Source organism: Prionailurus bengalensis, chromosome A1 (assembly GCF_016509475.1).
Source record: "Prionailurus bengalensis isolate Pbe53 chromosome A1, Fcat_Pben_1.1_paternal_pri, whole genome shotgun sequence".
Classification (NCBI taxonomy): Eukaryota; Metazoa; Chordata; class Mammalia; order Carnivora; family Felidae; genus Prionailurus; species Prionailurus bengalensis.
Window position 1 is genome coordinate 98,414,481 of NC_057343.1, and position 16,720 is coordinate 98,431,200.

At 38.2% G+C, this 16,720-nt stretch overlaps 1 protein-coding gene across 2 annotated transcripts in view; it reads left to right on the plus strand.

The window, feature by feature from the left end:
- Positions 1–16,720, plus strand: part of HSD17B4 (hydroxysteroid 17-beta dehydrogenase 4) — an 87,462-nt gene that overhangs the window by 13,989 nt on the left and 56,753 nt on the right. For both annotated transcript variants that reach the window (XM_043586061.1, XM_043586052.1), the window contains exons 3-8: positions 2,452–2,559; positions 4,471–4,530; positions 6,093–6,114; positions 6,223–6,269; positions 9,137–9,221; positions 10,533–10,720. In XM_043586061.1, coding sequence (XP_043441996.1) covers positions 9,199–9,221; positions 10,533–10,720 — 211 coding nt within the window. In that variant the 5' untranslated portion in view covers positions 2,452–2,559; positions 4,471–4,530; positions 6,093–6,114; positions 6,223–6,269; positions 9,137–9,198. The remainder of the gene's footprint in view (positions 1–2,451; positions 2,560–4,470; positions 4,531–6,092; positions 6,115–6,222; positions 6,270–9,136; positions 9,222–10,532; positions 10,721–16,720) is intronic.

Here is a 16,720-nt window from a genome sequence, read left to right on the forward strand (position 1 = left end):
TATACTTACTATTATTCCTTCACCACACGTTTGAGTGGTAACAGTGTCACACAGTATGGATACATGTCTCTTTGCATAATACAGTGGCTAAAAAAGGTTTTCACAAAAGCAGAGTGCTTTTGTAGTTCAGGTTGTAACCCTGTGAGTTAGGTCCGGTGATGATGGCATGACCGATGGGGGTCACGGTTAACTTAGTGCACTCTCGTGTAAAGGCTTGTCTTAAATAAGTCTGTCTCACATTGTTTCTTTGCATATCATTGACCTCAGTGAATTATTTACCCAGGCTTCAGTGCTTACGTGTTTGGTTGTACTTTGAACAGTTTCCACTTGAGGGTAGTGTTCTATTGCACAACAGAGCAGTTGTTTCTTTACTTAAATATCCCGTTTGCCAATTCGCTTTTGAACTTTTCCTTACTAAGTTAAAAAGGCTCTTAAAAGACTGTTAGCTGCATGTCTTAAAATCTTGATTTTTTTTTTACTGGTTGTTTCCTGTCATTAGAATAATTGCACGGAAATGGACATTTCATAGGAATTGAGTCTTGAGAATCTTTTCTTCATCTCTTGAGGGATAATGTAAACCTCTTTTCATTACTTTGTGCCTCCATACCGGTTTGTATTTGTGGTAAGACAATAAGACTGTATCGTTAGAAAAATGTATCCCAGGCCACATTTTGAGAAGCGCATTTCCTTAAAAACGTTATGTGAAAATACACCTGACTTAGTGGATTTTCAGTATGGCTAGGCCTTGGCTTTTTCTAATGTCTCTCTTTTTTATTTTAATATTTATTTACTTTTGAAAGAGCCCAAGCAGGGGAGGGGGACAGAGGATCCAAAGCAGGCTCTGCACTAACAGCAGTGAGCCTGATGTGGGGCTTGAACTCATGAACTGTGACATCATGACTTGAGCCAAAGTCAGGCACTCAACTGACTGAGCCACCAGGTGCCTTAGTATTGGCTTTTTTCTCTGCATCATTCTTTCGTCTCTTTAATCACCCAGTCCCACCAGCCTTGACTCCCATCCAAAGGGGGGGAAAAAAAAGAAAAACTATTCAAAAGAAAAAAAAAAAATTTTCCGTATGTGGCAACCGTCGATTTGGTAATGTTAAAAAAAACTTTAAATTTTAGTATATGCTACCATGCCATTTATTAACTGGTAAATTTTTTACTCCCCAGATGTTCATCTTGCGAAGTAAATTATTTCTTTGTCCCAGGTGTTTTTATTAAATTGTGTTTTTCAAGTTCTTTGGTCTTGCTCTATATATCGTTTCATTAGGTTTTGCATACTATTATGTAAATTTTACCTTAAATTATCACATAAAACTAACTTTGTTATTTGTCCCCATTCTTCACTTTTGTTACCTTCATACACTTGTTGCTAAAATCTGTGCAGGGGCGCCTGGGTGGCTCAGTCACCCAATTGGTTAAATGTCTGACTTCAGCTCAGGTCACCATCTCATGGTTTGTGAGTTCAAGCCCCGTATCGGTCTCTTGTGCTGACAGCTCAGAGCCTGGAGCCTGCTTTGGATTCTGTGTCTTCCTCTCTCTCTGCCCCAACCCTGTTCTGTCTCTGTTTCTCTCAAAAATACATAAACATTAAAGAAACAAAAAAGATTGGTTAGTCATCATTAAAAAAAAAAGAAATAAAATGTGTGCATTATTGTAGTCATCCCATACTTAATTTTCAGTAGATGAGAAAGTCTTTGAGGACAGACACCACTTTTACACATCTTTGTGCCTCTCCGTAGATTTCCTTGCTAATAGTAAATGCTCAATTAATGTTTATACCTTTATGGCTGGATATAGGGAGATGCTATGTAGTGAGCGTGGTGACTGAATGCGTGAGTTTTATATGTAGTTTCTGATCTCTTTTAATAAATAATCTTTCTCTCTTTTATTGTAGACCCTGATACAATATGTTTTATGAGTACTTTTCTTCTTTTTGCTGAAATTGGGTTGAATCACATTCTTTTTCTTTCCAAAAAGGAAAACCATTGCAAAGTTGAACATTTCATGACATGAGCCTATGTTTAATACCTGCTTCATATCTGTATCTAAAAACAAAGAGGCATGTTTGAAAGTGTGTATCTCATGATGTGTTTGTTTTTTTATTAAGGTTTATTTATTTATTTTGAGAGAGCGTTATGCTTGCGAGCGGGGAAGGGGCAGAGAGAGAGTGAGAGAAAATCCCATGCAGGCTCCACTCTGTCAATGCAGAGCCCTACTTGGGGCTCAAACTTGTGAACCGTGAGATCACAACCTGAGCTGAAATCAGGAGTCAGATGCTTAACTGACTTAGCCACCCAGGTGCCTGTCATGGCGTGTTTAATGAGATGGGGTTACCGAAGGAGGGAATTGAAGAGGTGACTGAAGAAATATATTCACTGTAGGATTTTGTTTCCAATTCGTATTTGGACTGTCTAGAAATGACTTGTGTATGTTTTTGCATTGCAGTGAATGACCTAGGTGGGGACTTCAGGGGAGTTGGTAAAGGCTCCTCTGCTGCTGATAAGGTTGTTGAAGAAATAAGAAGTAAAGGTGGAAAAGCCGTGGCCAACTATGGTAGGATATTCGAAAGAACTATACTCTTTTTATTCTCCTTCAATTAACGCTTTTGCTTCCATTAATGATCATTGAACAAATACCTCAGCATTCCATTGTGATTAGGAGATTAGATTTTTTTTCTGAGTCAGCCAAATCTGTTTGGCTATCTATCTTATATAACATATGAGGTTTTCATAAACTTTTGATGTAGATTATTTCATGAGTCTAGCTTTTAGCATATTGTTTATGTAATATTTTTATTAATAAGCACATGATAAAATCAGTAAATTATTAATAATGTGGATATGAATATGCTCTTGTTCTTGGAAGACCTATTTTAGCTAAAACATTTTATGTATTTGTACAGAGTAACATGAGATTCTTCTTTTAAAAATTGTTTTAGAACAGCTGTTGAAGTAATACAGCGTGGGGAGTGAAATGCCCCCTTTCTCTACTCAACCACTGCGTTCCATTTTGCATAAGTAATCATTGCTTATGTAACTTTCTTACCTGTAGAAAAACTTAAGACTCAAAGTTAGGCATTAAAATGAAGCCAGGAGGAAAACAGCATTTGGTACGTTGATTATAATAGTATCTGTAAGGAACCTTCTCAAACAGAAATGAGTACTTACTGACTTCTCTGCAAATCAGATTGTTTTTATTGGCCAGAGATAAAATTAGATTGCCAGTGACTTCATTTTGAAATTTTAAGGGAAGGGAAATAGGAAATGATTTGTTTTGAGTGTTCCAGGGAATAATGAGACAGACATCTTAGCATCTTCTTCACACTGAGGATCTAGAAAAATGTTTTCAACTTTTTTTTTTTTTTTTTAAGTTCTGGAGTTTAAAGAATCACTTTTAGAAAGATAATAATTCCAGACCCCCCCTCTTCCTCTCCGCCCCCCCCCCCCGACTTTTGACACGCAACCCGTATCACCCAAGATTCAGTGAGGAAAACAGAGGCCCCTCTAGGTTTCCGAGTGTGAAGCGTTTTAATGCAAAGAGTTAGAGGCTTGCATGACCATTGGAAGGGCATGTCTGGGAAACCGGGTAACCTTGTCAGCCTGCAGCCCGTGGTTCTCACGGCTCACCTAGATGTGCCTGCGAGCTTTCATCTGCACTCTGCTCATAAGATTTGCCCGAACCCGCAGGCTTTTCCTACTTTTCTGTCCTTTAGTGGGTATCTCTTTTTGGCAGATCTAACTCCACTGTATGGATCTCAGGGAAGGGAATGTATTTCCCGGCTCCTCCCAAGTGATGGCAGAGAGCATAGAGAAAGGCAGGGGTGATGTTGAGTTGACACCTGACCATTTGACACACAACTGCGGGCCTGTGAGCTCTTCCCTTGGGCTGATGAGCAGAAAATAAGAAAGCTATGCTATTTTGTTGAGGTTTACTTTTTGTATTTAATAATGCAGTGTCTCCATGTGTAGTTATATAGCATTGGACATGCTTTTTCAAATTAAACGTGTACCCCCTTTCCTCCCTCCTCGTTTCTAATTTGCATCTTTAAGGGGAAGTGTCCTTGTGACTTTTTCAAATTAAACAAAATGAAATACTCAGTTTGTCTGTCATACTAGCCACACTTCAAGGTCAGTAGTTGGTGGCTACTGTCTTAGTACAGAAATAGGACAGAAAGTTGTACTAGACAGTGCTGTTTCAGGTAGCATTTGCCAAATATTCCTTATTCCCCTTCTCTTTCTCTCTCTCTTTTTTTAGTAGGTTAAATAATTGTTTTAAGGGCTACATTTCTTTTGTAACATTAGGTCATCTATATTTTGATTTGTTATGTGCCTGTAATACACGTTTATTTTTGTGGAAATGAATTCTGTTGAGAAGAGTATCTGTCCTGTGCTCTGATCCACAGAATTTAGGAGTCATTCATGAGGGATATTACTGATGTTTTACACTAATTTTCCCTTCCCCCAGATTCAGTAGAAGCAGGAGAGAAGGTTGTGAAGACAGCACTGGATGCTTTTGGAAGAATAGGTGATGTTTCTTTGTGTTTATGGTCCTGACAGAGCACTTTCTACCTTTCCTAATAAAATGTTCTTGATGTAATTTTGGTTTATAAAAAACTCCTTTTTTTAAACATTTTTTTTTTTTTAAGTTTATTCATTTTTGAAAGAGAGACACAGAGCGTGAGCAGGGGGAGCGCAAAGAGAGGGAGACACAGAATATGAAGCAGACTCCAGGCTTTGAGCTGCCAGCACAGAGCCTGACGCGGGGCTCGAACTCGTGAATCATGAGATGACGACCTGAGCTGAAGTTGGATACTTAACCAACTGAGCCACCCATGCACCCCAAAACTCCTTCTTTCTTTATAACTAAATTTTTAGATTTGTTTTACAAATTATTTTATATACTCTACCTCATTCACACAAAGGGCTAAGAGGTGGCATTTTTTTTAATGCAAGAATGTGTTGAGTTTGTTTTATATTTTTTCAGATTTTAAGAATGTTTAAAAAATTAGAAGCATTTTCTAAGTTCCTTATTTATCATAATTTAATTATACCTCAAATATGTTTGTAAAATAAATATTTTGGCAATAGAGGACCCAGTAGAATTTTGGGATAATTATGATTTAGATTAAAATGATTCAATGTTTTGCAAATTAGTTAAGATGAATTATATATAATTAAAATATATTTTTAAGAAGCATTTCATATGTGTTGTTTAGTTTATCCCTCTCTAGATAATGTTCTTCGTTTAGTTCCACACATTCTTAGTAAAGGTTATTAGTTACTTCAGGGAAACATTACCTCTGGTAAGCCCAACATGTTTATAGTCTGGAAGACATTAACTTTTATAATTTGAATGTGCTCCCCCTGCTTTTATTTTTGGCTAGGATGTTTGTTTTTCTAGTTATGTTTGGTTAATCTTATGAGGGACTTGTTTACATATAGTTTGACGGAGGGATAGAGGCCACAGAGGTGAGAAGTCACAGGCTGAAAACAGCCACAAGAACCTTAAAAAAATGGTTCCTTTTTTTTTTTTTTTTTTTTTTTTTTTTTAAATAGTGGGAATACAAGTGTGTGTTATGATAGGCCATTAGTTTCTCACTCTGATGGGTTCCTTTCTGGGATTTTGACTTTTGAGTGGCAAAAACAAATCTTTTAAACTTGATTTTCTGAGTGAATTCTGAGATTAATTGAGGGATGGCTTGTGGTTACCACTGAATGCTAAGAACCTTACAGGTTGGACAACAGCTAATCCTACAAATAAGCTGATAGAATTTTGGCAGAAGGTGGAGGTGGAAAAACGTATGTATGTAAGTTTGAGAGGAAAGCACTGATAAGGATGTGATACTTGTGAATTGTTTTTTGTTTTTGTTTTTGTTTTTTTTTGTTATTTTACTTTAGGTATAAAATTTTTTTCTGATATCACTCTTTCCTATTATTATTTACTTTTCCATGGGAGGGACCCCAATTTTGAAAGAAATATGAATTGTAAGCCAATACAAATTAACATGCTTGCTTTTATATTTGTGACTTGGATATATATATATATATATATATATATATATATATATTTTCTTTTTTATGTTGTAGATGTTGTGGTCAACAATGCTGGGTGAGTATTTCTTTTTTCATTTTAAGTAAAATAATGTGTCTGTGAAATTTTTTTTTTTTCCAAGTAGATACTCCTCCCCTCTAACCTATATAATATCATTGTTTTTAGAATTCTGAGGGATGGTTCTTTTGCTAGAATAAGTGATGAAGACTGGGGTAAGTTGTTTGTAACATATATCTCTGTGGGACATAACCTATCCATTTAACCTTATAATATTTGAGACATTTGTATATTTAAGGAAAAACCTACTTCTGCCTACTTTTGCTCCTCCAAATGTAGATGATGAATATGATGAATAAACTTTACAACTGAAAATGACAACAACATTTGGAAGTAGCTTATTTTCTTTTAACATTTGATAAACCAGAAAACTTTAAATCAGTTGACAGAAGTTACCTGAATGGATTTTGTGCCTTTCAAGTCATTTTCCCCTTTATCTTGAGAAGATGTTAGCATTTCCCAGCTGTACTAACTCTTTTTTTTTTTTTTTTTTTTTTAGTTATTTTTGAGAGGGAGAGAGAGAGAGAGCAGGGGAGGGGCAGAGAGAGAGAGGGAGAGAGAACGGCAGGCAAGCTTCTCACTGTTAGCACACAGCCTGACATGGAGCTTGAATCTCCAAACTGTGAGATCATGACCTGAGCTGAAATTAAGAGTCGGACACTTACCTGACTGAGCCATCCAGGTGCCCCTCAGCTGTATTACCTCTTTGTAACCGTCTTCAACATGCTTATCTGCTTGTGTGATTCCTATTTCAAGAGCCAGAGCAGGATATAGAAGGGGTGTGAGGCACCGAAGATGTTGGAGCTCTGAGAACTGGGGAGGGAGAACCATCGATGAAATTTCAAAGTTTCTAATGAGTAGGGGAAAATCCCATTAGGAATGCCACAGAAAGATTGAGTTTATTTATTTTTAAATGTTTATTTATTTGTTTTTGATTGGAGGTGGGGGTGGTGAGCCAGGGAAGGGCAGAGAGAGAGGGAGACCAAGAATCCGACGTGTGCAGAGCCCGATGTGGAACTTGTGAGATCATGACCTGAGCTGAAGTCGGACACGTAACTGACTGAGCCACCTAGGAGCCCCAGAAAGATTGAGTTTAGATAACAAACAAGTCACAGTTGTCCCATGTCCCCTGCCGTTTGGTCTTCATGCCTTTACTTTCATTGGCTGTCAGAACGAAAGCAAACAAAGGTGGCTGAGACCTGGGGAGGCATGGCAACTGAGGTAAATCATATCACCGTCTATAGAATGTGCTTCTGGGGACAATGGCCAGGAGTTCTTTCAGAAGAAGCAAAATATTTTTATGATTGAGAATTAAGCAAAGAAGGGCTTTTAATTTCCTCTTTCTGTTTTAACAACTGGGGCAAAAAAAGAAGCTGAGAAAGTTAGCAAAAGGGGCTTACCTTTTCGATTTCCTTTCCACTCTGGTGGGGCCAGGCCGTTTCCTCCTCTGCTTTTATCCCAGGCTCACTATTCCGAACCCCCTAGTCACCTTCCCTTTCTTCTTTTTCTTTCTTAAGTTTCTCTCTTTTCATTTTTACCTTATTCTTCTAATATACACGTGAAAACATTTGTCGATGTTCCAGATCAGAACAAAAATAAGTAACGGTAAAACCTTGATAATTAAGAGGACAAATGAAATCTGCAGCTGTTTGTCTATCTGAATCATTCCCCAACTTGTGTGTTCATGAGATTGACATCTCTAAAAGCAGATGGGTCTGTCTTAACCCTGTCTCCTCCCTCTCTCCCTCCATTTTCTTATCCCCTCTGCCCCAACTCATTTATAGTTTACCCTGGTAAAAATAGGGAAATAGTGAGCAACGTTTTCTTGACAGTGAACTGTGTAGTTTATAATCACGCTTTTTCAAATTTTATTTATTTCATTAAAAATGTTCATTATTGAAGTATAGTTGACATACAATGTTATATTATTTTCAAATGCACAGCATAGTGATTCAACAATTATATACATTACACTTTAATGTTTGTGTTGATTCCCAATGTATGTGTAAAATTCTTGGATATTTATAGTAGTGGATTAAAAAATTTTTTTTAATATTTATTTATTTTTGAGAGAGAGAGAGAGAGAGAGAGAGAGAGAGAGAGAGAGAGAGAGTGTGAGCAGGGGAGGGGCAGAGAAAGAGAGGGAGACAGAATTTGAAGCAGGCTCCCAGCTTGGAGCTGTCACCCCAGGGCCCGATGTGAGGCTCGAACCCACGGACTGTGAGATCATGACCTGAGCTGAAGTCAGACACTTAATTGAGCCACCCAGGTGCTCCAGTGGATTTTATTTTTTTAAGTTTATTTATTTTGAGAGAGAGAGAAAGTGCAAATGGGGGAGGGGCAGAGAGAGAGAGAAGAGAGTGACAATTCCAAGCAGGCTCTATACCAGCAGCTTGGAGCCTGACGAAGGGATTGAAGCCATGAGCTGCAAGATCATGACCTGAACTGAAGTCTGACACTTAACTGATCGAGCCACCCAGGCACCCCTGTAGTAGTGGATTTTTAAATTAAATTATTTTTAAATTAAAGATGGCATTGTATTTAGATGTACTCGGGGATTATAATAATTTTATCATGAATTATAGGGAAAATGAGTATTAACTATTGATTGCTTACATAATTGGGATAAAAGCAAAAAATGGTTACTCAGGGAGTAGTGTGACAATAGTTGATTTTGAATGCTTGGTATAGGGGTATCTAGGTGATTCTATTGGTTGAGCATCTGACTCTTGATTTCAGCTCAGGTCATGATCCCAGGGTTGTGGGATCGAGCCCTGCATTGGGCTCTGTACTGAGCGTGGAGCCTGCTTAAGATTCTCTCTCTCTTCTTCTGGCCTTCCCCCGCTCATGCTCGCTCACTCTCTCTCTCTCTCAAAATAAGTAAATTAACTAAAAAAGTTAAATGAATGTTTGGTATAAAATGGATGTCTATGTATAAATAAATCATTGCTTATGTTGATTATGAGACATGCCTATCTAATTTTTAACAAAATATGTAATAAAAATAATTTGTTGTTTTTAGATATAATCCATAGAGTCCATTTACGAGGCTCATTCCAAGTGACCCGGGCGGCTTGGGATCATATGAAGAAACAGAAGTTTGGGAGGTAGAGTTGCATGTGGCTGTTGGGGGACTGGAGACGCTGTGTGTGGGTCCTCGTGTCCAGGGAAAGATTAAGTGCTTTGACATTGATGAAGATATATTCAGATCTGCACAGGCTTTTTTTTTTTTTTAACTTATTTATTTTGACACAGAGATAGCACAAGGGGGGTAGAGACAGAGAGAGAGGGAGAGAGAGAGAGAATCTCAAGCAGACTCCGCACTCTAAGTGCAGAGCCCGATGCAGGGCTCAAACTCACGAACTGTGAAATCATGACCTGAGCTGAAACCAAGAGTTGGACGTTTAAACGACTGAACTGCTCAGGTGCCCCTCACAGGCTTTTTAATGCAGTGTTGCCATATACCCTCTCATTAAATTGGGGGTCATTTAGCCACCTATTAGCTGAGCTGGCCAACTTTGTATTTCTTTTCACCTCCTGCTTTTCATTATTAATGAATTTCCTGCTGCTCTCTGATATTCTAGCAGTACAAACATGGAGGATTCAGCCGTACGTTATTTTTTAACCAAAGTATTATTTTGTGTCTACTGATCACGTGAGGGGAGATGAGCTGTGTGTCCAGCTGGCTGGTACTGGTCAGACAGGAGCTGCTCTTTATAAATGGTTTGGGACCTGTAGGTCCCATCTGTGGCAGTGTTTGTGCGAGTGCCTTGGAACAAAGCAGAGCTAGGAGGTGGCTTGGTGCCCTCTGACATAGCCCGTCCTGTTAACTTATGGTTCACACGCATTTTCTAGCAGTAAATTGTTTGTGATACCTGTTCTTGGAGCGTTTCTCCTGACCCTCAGTTTCTGAAAATGAATGATGTGAATTGTTTTCTTTGGTCGACTAAATAGAGTGAGTGAGATTGGGTCCAGTTTTGGAGATGGCATAGTTTTAGTATGAGGCATTTAACATTATCCACAAAAAGGGGCAGTGTAATGAGAAGTAAAGAATTAGAACTGGTTTTCCTTATACTTCTTATTGTAGCATTAACTCATATGTTGCCACTTTATTTTGTTTATAAATATTTATTGTTGTTCTCAGTAGATAATGAATATACGTTCTTACACTTGAATTTATTTGGTCCTGATTGGGGATTCTTTTTAAAAGTTAAATCTTGTAGTTAAATTTTGAGAGATTACTTTTATTATTAAGATTATTTTACATGTATGAATCATGACTGTAGGAACCTAATGACAGTATACAGAGTTGCTTTTGACAGGTGTAATAGTACGGAAAAAGAAAAAATTAAGTTTGGAGTTTGCATTGTTGTCAAAACATGGGAAAGAGATTTTGAGAGATGGATTTTTCTTTTCAGGATTATTATGACTTCATCAGCTTCAGGAATATACGGCAACTTTGGCCAGGCCAATTATAGTGCTGCGAAGCTGGGTCTTCTGGGGCTTTCAAACACTATTGCACTTGAAGGCAAGAAAAGCAACATTCACTGTAACACTATTGCCCCTACAGCTGGATCCCGGATGACCCAGACAGTTATGCCTGAAGGTAAGTAGCTTAGATTTTTCAGTGCTCTTAGCTACAAATCTGTGTGGAGTGAGTTTTGCAGAAGTACTTAATTTTCTGAATACTTAAAATGTTATTTATCTTACAGTTTCAAAAAGCATTAGGCATAATTTGTATTCGTTACAGAAAATTTAGGAAAACCCAAGGGAAAAAAATGTAAAATGATCCATAATTTTACCATTCAGAGATGAACTTTCATTCTTTTTCTCTGCATAGGTACACATGAATACCTAAATATCTTTGCTTTGTTGTTTTTGCTTTTTACTGAAGGTGGCAATAGCATTCTGGTTTACAGCAATGATTATTTTTTAATACTAATAGGCTGTATTTTTTAGAGTAGTTTGAGGTTTATAGAAAAATTGGGCAGAGAGTGAAGATAGTTCCCATACGGTTTTTCCTACTACGTATTAACACTTTGTGCTAGTGCGCTACCTCTGTTATGACTGATGAACAAGTATTGATCCACTATGGTTAACTCAAGTTCATCGTTTCTACTTGGGCTTACTCTTTGTGTTGTATAGTTATATGGGCTTTCACAAACGCGTAATGTTCTGTATCCACTGTTATATACAGAATTCTCTTCTATAGAATAGTTTCACTGCCCTGAAAGTACCCCCGTGCCTTCACCTCTTCATCCTCCCTCTCCTTGAATGTCTGGGAGGACTGAAGTTCATTTCTTTTTGTCCATGAATAACATACCCTGGTGTGGAGGGTCCATAATTTATTCATTCTCCTATTGAGGAACATTTTAGTTGCTTCCAGCTTTTGGCAATTATGGATAAAAGCTGTTGTAAACATTCATGTGCAGTTTAAGAAGTTTTTTTTTTCAAGTGTCTTCACTTTGAGGGAGAGGGAGAGAGAGAGAGAGAGAGAGAGAGAGAGAGAGTGTGTGTGTGTGTGTGTGTGTGTGTGTGTGTGTGTGTGTGTATGCATGCGTTGGGGAGGGGGAGAGAGAGAGAGGGAGAGAGAATCCCAAGCAGGCTTTGTGCTGTCAGCACAGACCCCACTGCAGGGCTTGATCCCATGAACCAGGAGATTATGCCCTAAGCCGAATCAAGAGTCGGACTCTTAACTGATTGAGCCATCCAGGTGCCCCCATGCGCAGGTTTTTGTGTGAACGTAAGTTTTCAACTTGTTTGGGTAAATACCAAGGGGCGTGGTTGCTGGATTGTATGTTAAGACTGTTTAGCTTTGTTAAGAAATTTCCAGACTTCCTTTCAAAAGGGGTGTGTCGTGCTGTAGTACCACTAGCAACGAAGGAGAGTTCTCACTGCTCCACATCTTTGCCAGCATTTACTGTTGTCTGTCTTCTGCATTTTAGTCCTTCTCATAGGTCTGTAGTAGTGTCTCATGTTTTAATTTGCAGCTCCCTAATGATATGTGATCTTGTGCATTTTTTCCTATGCTTGTTTGCCGTTTATTCACTCCTGTGATGTGTCTGCACACATCTTTTGCTCATTTTTTAAAAAATTTTTTAAACGTTTGTTTATTTTTGAGAGAGAGACAGAGCGTGAGCAGGGAGGGGCAGAGAGAGAGGGAGACACAGAATCCAAAGCAGGCTCCAGGCCCCGAGCTGTCAGCACAGAGCCTGACGTGGGGCTTGAACCCATGAGCTGTAAGATCATGACCTGAGCTGAAGTCAGATGCCCAACTGACTCAGCCACCCAGGTGCCCCTTATTTATTCATTTTTTAATGTTTACTTATTTTTGTGAGAGAGAGATAGACGGAGCACCTGCAGGGGAGAGGCAGAGGGAGAGGGAGACACAGAATCCAAAGCAGGCTCCAGGCTCCAAGCTGTCAGCACAGAGCCCAATGCAGGGCTTGAACGCACGAACTGTGAGATCATGACCTGAGCCAAAGTCAGACGCTTAACCGATGGAGCGACCCAGGCCCCCTATCTTTTGCTCATTTTTAAATTGGGTGGTTTATTTTCCTACTGTTGAGTTTTTAGCGTTCTTTGCATATTTTGGAAACAAGTTCTTGATCAGATACATGTTTTGCAAATTTTTTTCCCCACTCTATAGCTTGTCTTTTTTTCCCTTTAATGTTTTTCAATTTTGAAGGATGATTTCACTGATAATGGGATCCTGGATTGGTAGTTGTTTTTCTTTCAACACTTAACTATTTCACTCCACCTTCTTCTTGCTTCTTACATGGTTTCTGATTCAGAAGAGAAGTCTGCTGTAATCCTTTCCTTATACATCTGTAGGCAAGGTGTTTTTTTCCCCCCTGTCTTCTTCCCAGATACTTCTCTTTGTTTTTCTGCAGCTGGAATATAATGTACTTAGTGGAGATTTTTGGCAATATACTGATACTTGATAGTGTCTGAACTTACGGATCTGTGGTTTGGTGTCTGTCATTAATTTTGGAAAACTTTCAGCCTTTACTGCTTTAAATATTTTTTTCTATTTCTTTCTTCTCCTTCTGGTGTTACCCTTATGTACACATTCTCTCTTTTGCAGTTATCTCACAGTTCTTGGATATTCTTTTCCTTTTTTAAAATTCTTTTTTCTTTTTGCATTTTATTTTGGGAAGTTTCTATCCACATATATTTAAGTTCACTGGCCCTTTTCGTTTCTGTTATATTGTTTTTGTTTTCTAACATTTCCTTTTGATTTGTTCTTAGAGTTTCCATCTCCCTGCTTATTGTAGCCATATCTATTGTTGCATGCTGTCTGCTTTTTCCATTACAGCCCGTACCATATTAATTATAGTTATTGTATGTATTCATTTATTTATTTTAAAGACTTTTTTTAAAGTTTATTTGTCTTGAGAGAGCGCGCACACATGTGTACGATTGGGGTAGGAGCAGAGAGAATGGGGAATAGAGAGAATCACAAGCAGGCTTTGCACTGTCAGTGCACAGCCTCAGGTGGGGCTCGAACTCACGAACTGCAAGGTGATGACCTGAGCCGAAACCAAGAGTCAGACGTGTAACTGACTGAGCCACCTAGGCACCCCTAATTGTAGCTATTTTAAATTCTTCATCTGATAATTCCAGAATGTCTATTTTATTTGAACCTGGTTCTGATACTTTGTCTCTTCAGCCTGTGCTTTTCTTGCCTTTTAGCATGCCTTGAAATGTTTGTTGAAAGCTGAACATGGTGCACTGGGGTATAGTAGAAAGTGAGGTAAATAGGCCTTTAGTGTGAGATTTTAAGTATATGTGCTTAGGCCATAGGCCATGTTTTTTGTTTGTTGGGACTATCTGTGTCAGAGGCTTTTTTCCTCTCTGTCCTTGTTTTTGTGTTCCCTGTTGTCTTTGGGTTTCCCCAAAAACTCTTTGTTAAATAGAATGCGTCTTTGAGCTCTGTCAGGTAGAACCCACTGTTGTTATACTAGAGCCCTGTTGCTGTGGCTGTAAGTCACGGGGAGGAAAGATGTTCTATAATCTTATGATTGAATCTCCATTTTTCTTTAGGGAGTCAAAGTCCTGGGTTGTGACTTTCAGAAGAGTTTCTTAGCCATTTTCACCGTCTTTCCTTAATTGAGACAGGAATGCTAGAGAGGCTCCAGTTTGGTAATTGCCTTTTCCCTAGGTCAGATGAGGCTCTGGTAGTCTCCCGTGAAGATAGCCCTTTGTTAAGGAAAGCACCATGCTCTGGGTATATTTCAAAATGATTTTTTTTTTTGTCACCTTCTTCCTTTTTTTTTTTTTTTCTGTAATATTTCAAAATAAGTCTTAGACTTTATATTTCACCTAATAAATTCTTGGAAATATATCTCTAACTGATAGGGACATTATAACCACAGTGTCATCATCACATCAAACAAAATAATTCTTTCATATCACCTAATAACAAATTAATATTAAGATTTACTGGCTGTCTAAAAGGTACCCTTTTTGAGTTGGCTTATTCCACAGGGATCCAGATAAAGTCCACAGGCATTTTGTTACCATAGCTCTTGTTTTATTTAATAAAAGTGTTTGTTCTTTAAAAAAAAAAAAAGCCATTTATTTGTTGAAGAAACTAGTTAATTTGTCCTAGAGATTAGTACTCATTCTTGGTTTGGGTTGTCCTTGTCCTTTTGTGGAAAATCAATTGACCATGTAGGTGCGGGTCTGTTTATGAATTCTGTGTTCTGTTCCACTGACGTGTGCCTGTCTTTTTACCAATGCCATGAAGTTTTGATTACTATAGTTTTTCCTTTTCTTTCTTTCTTTCTTTCTTTCTTTCTTTCTTTCTTTCTTTCTTTCTTTCTTTCTTTCTTTCTTTCTTTCTTTCTTTCTTTCTTTCTTTCTTTCTTTCTTTCGACAGAGAGAGTGCAAGTAGGGGAGGAGCAAAGGGAGAAGGAGAGAAAGTCTCTTAAGCAGGCTCAGTCTGACATGGGGCTTGATCTCACTATTGTGAGATCATGACCTGAGCCCAAATTAAGAGTCGGATGCTTAACCGACTGAGCCACCAAGGTGTCCCTTGATTACTGTAGTTTTATAGTAAGTCTTGAACTCAGGTAATATGAGTCTTCCAACTTTGTTCTTTGAAAATGTAAAATTTAAGTGTATGATTGAGAGCCTGTTCTTATACTTGATTATATAATAGACTACTTGACTAGTGGACAACCTTGTGGTTTTTAATACTTCTGGTTTTTAACATATTTCTAAAAGGAAATCTTTATAATATTTTATTAAAAAATTTTTTTAAATATTACTTTTGAGAGAGAGAGAGAGAGAGAACATGAGTTGGGGAGGGGCAGACAGAGAGGGAGACACAGAATCCGAAGCAGGCTCCAGGTTCTAAAATGTCACCACAGAGTCTGACGTGGGGCTCGAACTTATGGACTGCAAGATCATGACCCAAGCTGAAGTCGGACGCTTAACCAACTGAGCTACCCAGGCGTCCCATGCAGCTGATGACTTTAAATTGATGCCAGTGCTCATTTACCATTCTGAAAATCCTAGGACCCTTAAGAATTATGCAAAATCTACTCTGCCTGTGTTCTATAAATGGAACAACAAAGCCTTGATGACAACACATGTGTTTACAGCAGGGTTGACTGAATATTTTGGGTCTACTGTTGAGACCTAGTGCTCAGAAGAAAAGATCTCTTTCAAAATATTACTGTTCATTAACAGTACACCAGCTCACCCAAGAGTTCTGATGGAGATGTAGATTAATGTTGTTTTCAGGCTTGCTACAAGGAGTCATTTCAACTTTCAAGTCTTATTATTTAAGATATACATTTTATAATGTTATAGCTGACCTAGACAGTGATTCCCATGATGGATCTGGGAAAAATAAATTGAAAACCTTCTGGAAAGGATTCACCATTCTAGATGCCATTAAGAACATTTGTGATTTGTGGGAAGAGATTAAACTATCAACATTCACAGGAATTTGGAAGATGTTGATTTCCACTCTCATGGATGACTTTGAGGGGTTCTAGACTTTAGTGAAAGAAGTCACTGCAGATTCAGTGGAAATAGCAAGAGAACTAGCATTAGAAGTAGAGCCTGATGGTGTGACTGAATTCTTGCAATCACATGATAAAACTTGAACGGATGAGGAGCTCTTAGGGATGAGCAAAGAAAGTGGTGCTTGAGATGGAATCTACTCCTGGTGAAGAGGTCATGAAGATTGTTGAAATAATAACACAGGATTTAGAATATTATATAAATTGAGTTGTTAAAGCAGCAGCAGGGTTTGAGAGATTGACTCGTTTTGAAAGTTCTAGTGTGGGTAAAATGCTGTCAGATAACATCAGATGCTACAGAGAAATCAGTTGACAGGGAGAGTCGAGTGGTGGGACATACTTCATTATTGTATTTTAAGAAAGTGTCACAGCCACCCCAGCCTTCAGCAGCCACCCCCCTGATTAATCAGCAGCCATTTACATTCAGGCAAGACTCTCATCTAGCTAAAATATTATAACTCACTGAAAACCCAGATGATGATTATCGTTTTTTAGCAATAAGGTATTTTATTTTATTATTAGTTTTTAAATATTTATTTTGAGAGAGAGAGAGTATGAGCAGGGGAGGG